Source organism: Setaria italica, chromosome VII, assembly GCF_000263155.2.
Source record: "Setaria italica strain Yugu1 chromosome VII, Setaria_italica_v2.0, whole genome shotgun sequence".
NCBI lineage: Eukaryota > Viridiplantae > Streptophyta > Magnoliopsida > Poales > Poaceae > Setaria > Setaria italica.
Window position 1 is genome coordinate 24,336,314 of NC_028456.1, and position 3,061 is coordinate 24,339,374.

At 59.8% G+C, this 3,061-nt stretch overlaps 1 protein-coding gene across 1 annotated transcript; it reads left to right on the forward strand.

The window, feature by feature from the left end:
* Positions 1 to 968: 968 nt before the first annotated feature.
* LOC101757501 (uncharacterized protein At4g06744) lies at positions 969 to 2,790 on the forward strand. Its single transcript, XM_004976097.3, has one exon. It carries the CDS (start codon positions 1,193 to 1,195, stop codon positions 2,567 to 2,569), a length of 1,377 nt encoding a protein of 458 aa, XP_004976154.1. The 5' UTR covers positions 969 to 1,192; the 3' UTR covers positions 2,570 to 2,790.
* Positions 2,791 to 3,061: the final 271 nt, after the last annotated feature.

A 3,061-nucleotide genomic window follows, 5' to 3' on the forward strand; every position in this document is an offset into this window, starting at 1 on the left:
AGCTTGTGTTTGGTGTGCTCACGCGGCGGAGGAGGAGGCGGGGCGGTGAGGGTGCCGCTGTGGGAGGCACCGGAGGAGTGGTGGTCGGATTGCAATCTGTTGACCGCCACGTTGAGGCGGCTCTGGTTGCCCTTGATCGTGGACATCTTGGACTTGATGGTGGAGAGGTCAGCGAGGATGGTTTCCAGGGCGTGCTTCAGATCATCACCCATGGTGGCGGTGGAGCAGTGGGGGCGCGCAGGGGAGTCATGGGTGGTGGGCGCGGTGGCGGTAGCAAGCATTGGCCAAGGAAAGTCCCATCTGATACCAGATGATAGAGCTAGGAAACTGAAGGCTTTATTGATGATAATGGCACAACAGTAGATCACGTTCACCCTCCCTAGGAGGCTCTGAAGAGATTGATTCTACTCTGCTTCTCCTCCTCTACTGTCGCTCAGCTTATATGAGTGCCGGCCACTACAAATCTCAACTAACTCCTCTAATCCTTATCTTAAGCCTAACAAACTACCCAGCTAACAAACTAGATCAATCAGGCGCCTACTCAGTCGAGGCTGTTGGCGCCCTCTTCCTCTTGTTGTAGACTATCCCAACAAAGACGTCCACGACGCTCAGACTAGTCAAGCTGTCCAATATTGGATTCGAGTACTGCATAATTGCATATGCACAGTCCAACAGGCAACAGGACATGCTCCTCGTGCAGTCATGCGAAAGACTGAAACAACAGCGGCCAGGACAGTGAATACCGAACAGAATTACAGTACAAAAGGACACTGCTTCCTTTCAGAGCACTGCAGTTACTGAAGCAACATACCACAACACTGGTGCACACGCGAATTGCCATCGCAGGAAAGATCACACTTGCCGCTCCCAACTACAGAACCTTCCAGGCTGGTCAGAGTGAAGTGGTTAATGCAAGCGCGCACCAACTCCCTCGTGCCGCCGCGCCGTGCGGGTGTTTATATACCCCCGCACGTCCTGACGGCCATGGCATCGCGAGTTTCCCACTCGATCGCGCCGGTGGCGGTCGAGCTCCCTCCAGCACCATCCGTGTCGCGGGGAGATTGCCAAGAGACACCGGGCCCGCCCCGAACCGGCTGGCTCTCTCGGCTCGGGTGAAAACGCACGACCGCACGCGCCTCGTCGTTTCTCTCGTCTTCCGCCACCGACGCTTCCCGTGATCAGAATCCGGGAAATGGCAGGTCCACCACGCGCGTCGCGGGGCCTCGCCCTCCTCTGCTTCCTGTTCTCGTGCGCCGCGCTCGCGGCGCCGCGCGCCGGAGCGAGCCGGCTGAGCCGGGAGGACCTCGACGTCAGCCTCGGCAGCGGCGGGGGTGTCGGCATCGGCATCGGCATCGGCGGCGGCGGCGGCGGCGGTCAGGGAGGCAGCAGTGGCAGCAGCCCGGCGCCGTCGCCGTCGGGTCCGCGGGCGTGCGACTTCGAGAACGAGCGGCTGTACCGGGCGTACCTGGTGATCCAGCAGTTCAGGCAGACGGTGACGTGCGACCCCATGGGCATCACCCCGAGCTGGAGCGGCACCGACCTGTGCTCCAGCTACAAGGGCTTCTTCTGCGAGCGGCCGCCCAACGTGACGGACCGGACCATCGCGTCTGTCGACTTCAACGGCTACATGCTGCGCTCCGACTCCCTGCAGGGCTTCATCAACAGCCTCCCGGACCTGGCGCTGTTCCACGCCAACTCCAACGACTTCGGCGGCGCCGTGCCGGCGCTCGGCGGCCTGCAGTACTTCTACGAGCTGGACCTGAGCAACAACAGGCTCGCGCCGGCCCCGTTCCCGACCGACGTGCTCGGCCTCACCAACGCCACCTTCATCGACATCAGGTTCAACAGCTTCTACGGCGAGCTCCCCGCCGGCGTCTTCTGCAGGTTCCCGCGGATCCAAGCCATCTTCGTCAACAACAACCAGTTCTCCGGCAGCCTCCCGGACAACATCGGGCAGTCGCCGGTGAACTACCTCTCCCTCGCCAACAACCGGTTCACGGGGGAGATACCAACGTCCATCTCCCGCAACGCCGGCACGCTCCTCGAGGTGCTCTTCCTGAACAACAGCCTGAGCGGGTGCCTCCCCTACGAGCTGGGCCTGCTGGAGAAGGCCACGGTCATCGATGCCGGCACCAACCAGCTCACGGGCACCATCCCGGCGTCGTTCGCGTGCCTGCGCAAGGTTGAGCAGCTCAACCTGGCGGACAACCTCCTGTACGGCGAGGTGCCCGACGCGCTCTGCCGGCTCGCGTTCGGCCGCCTCAAGAACCTCACGCTTTCCGGCAACTACTTCACGTCGCTTGGTTCATGCTGCTGGGACCTGATCAAGGAGGGGAGGCTCAACGTCGACCGCAACTGCATCCAGTGGGCGCCCAACCAGCGCTCGCACGAGGAGTGCGCCAAGTTCCAACGCCAGACCAAGTCCTGCCCCGTCAACAGCTACCTGCCGTGCCGCCCCAAATACCGCGGCTCCGGCGAGCCAGCCGGCGCGGCCGCACGGGCGGCGGCGGAGGAGGAGGACGCGGCGGCGGAGTACAGGTACCGGACGTACTCGGCTCTGCATCCTTGAGGGCCCAACCCGGGGCTGCACAGGTTGAAAAGGCGCGGAGCGCGCTGTGCGTCTCGCGTGACCCGTGAAACGACTGATGAGTCGATCGCTTGGCCCGTTGTGTTCGACGGGTTGTATTGGTGTGTCGTGTGTCCCTGTCTGTCTATGTTCTCCTTCTCTCTGATAATCCATCCACTATTTATTACGGCCCACATAATTCAGATGCACCATGCATGATGTGATGCCAGCATGTCTTTGCGGCCACGATAGCCCAGTATTCCGCCGTTTTGACTTTTCTAATATATATATTATTATGCATCTAGGCATAGAGTATATCTAAATGTATAGTAAAATCTATGAATCTTAAAAAATCCAAAACGACCTATAATTTAGAATGGAGGGAGTAATAAAGCCCCTTTGGTTGAGCTTCCCAACCTGCTTTTGCTTCTTACAAAGTCAAAAGCCAACCAAAGGGGTGGCAAACCCATAGGTGCTTTGGGCCAAACCTACTTT

What these genes read in the sequence shown, in the direction of transcription:
- LOC101757501 (XM_004976097.3), top strand. Translation starts at nt 1,193, where the DNA reads ATGGCAGGTCCACCACGCGCGTCGCGGGGCCTCGCCCTCCTCTGCTTC.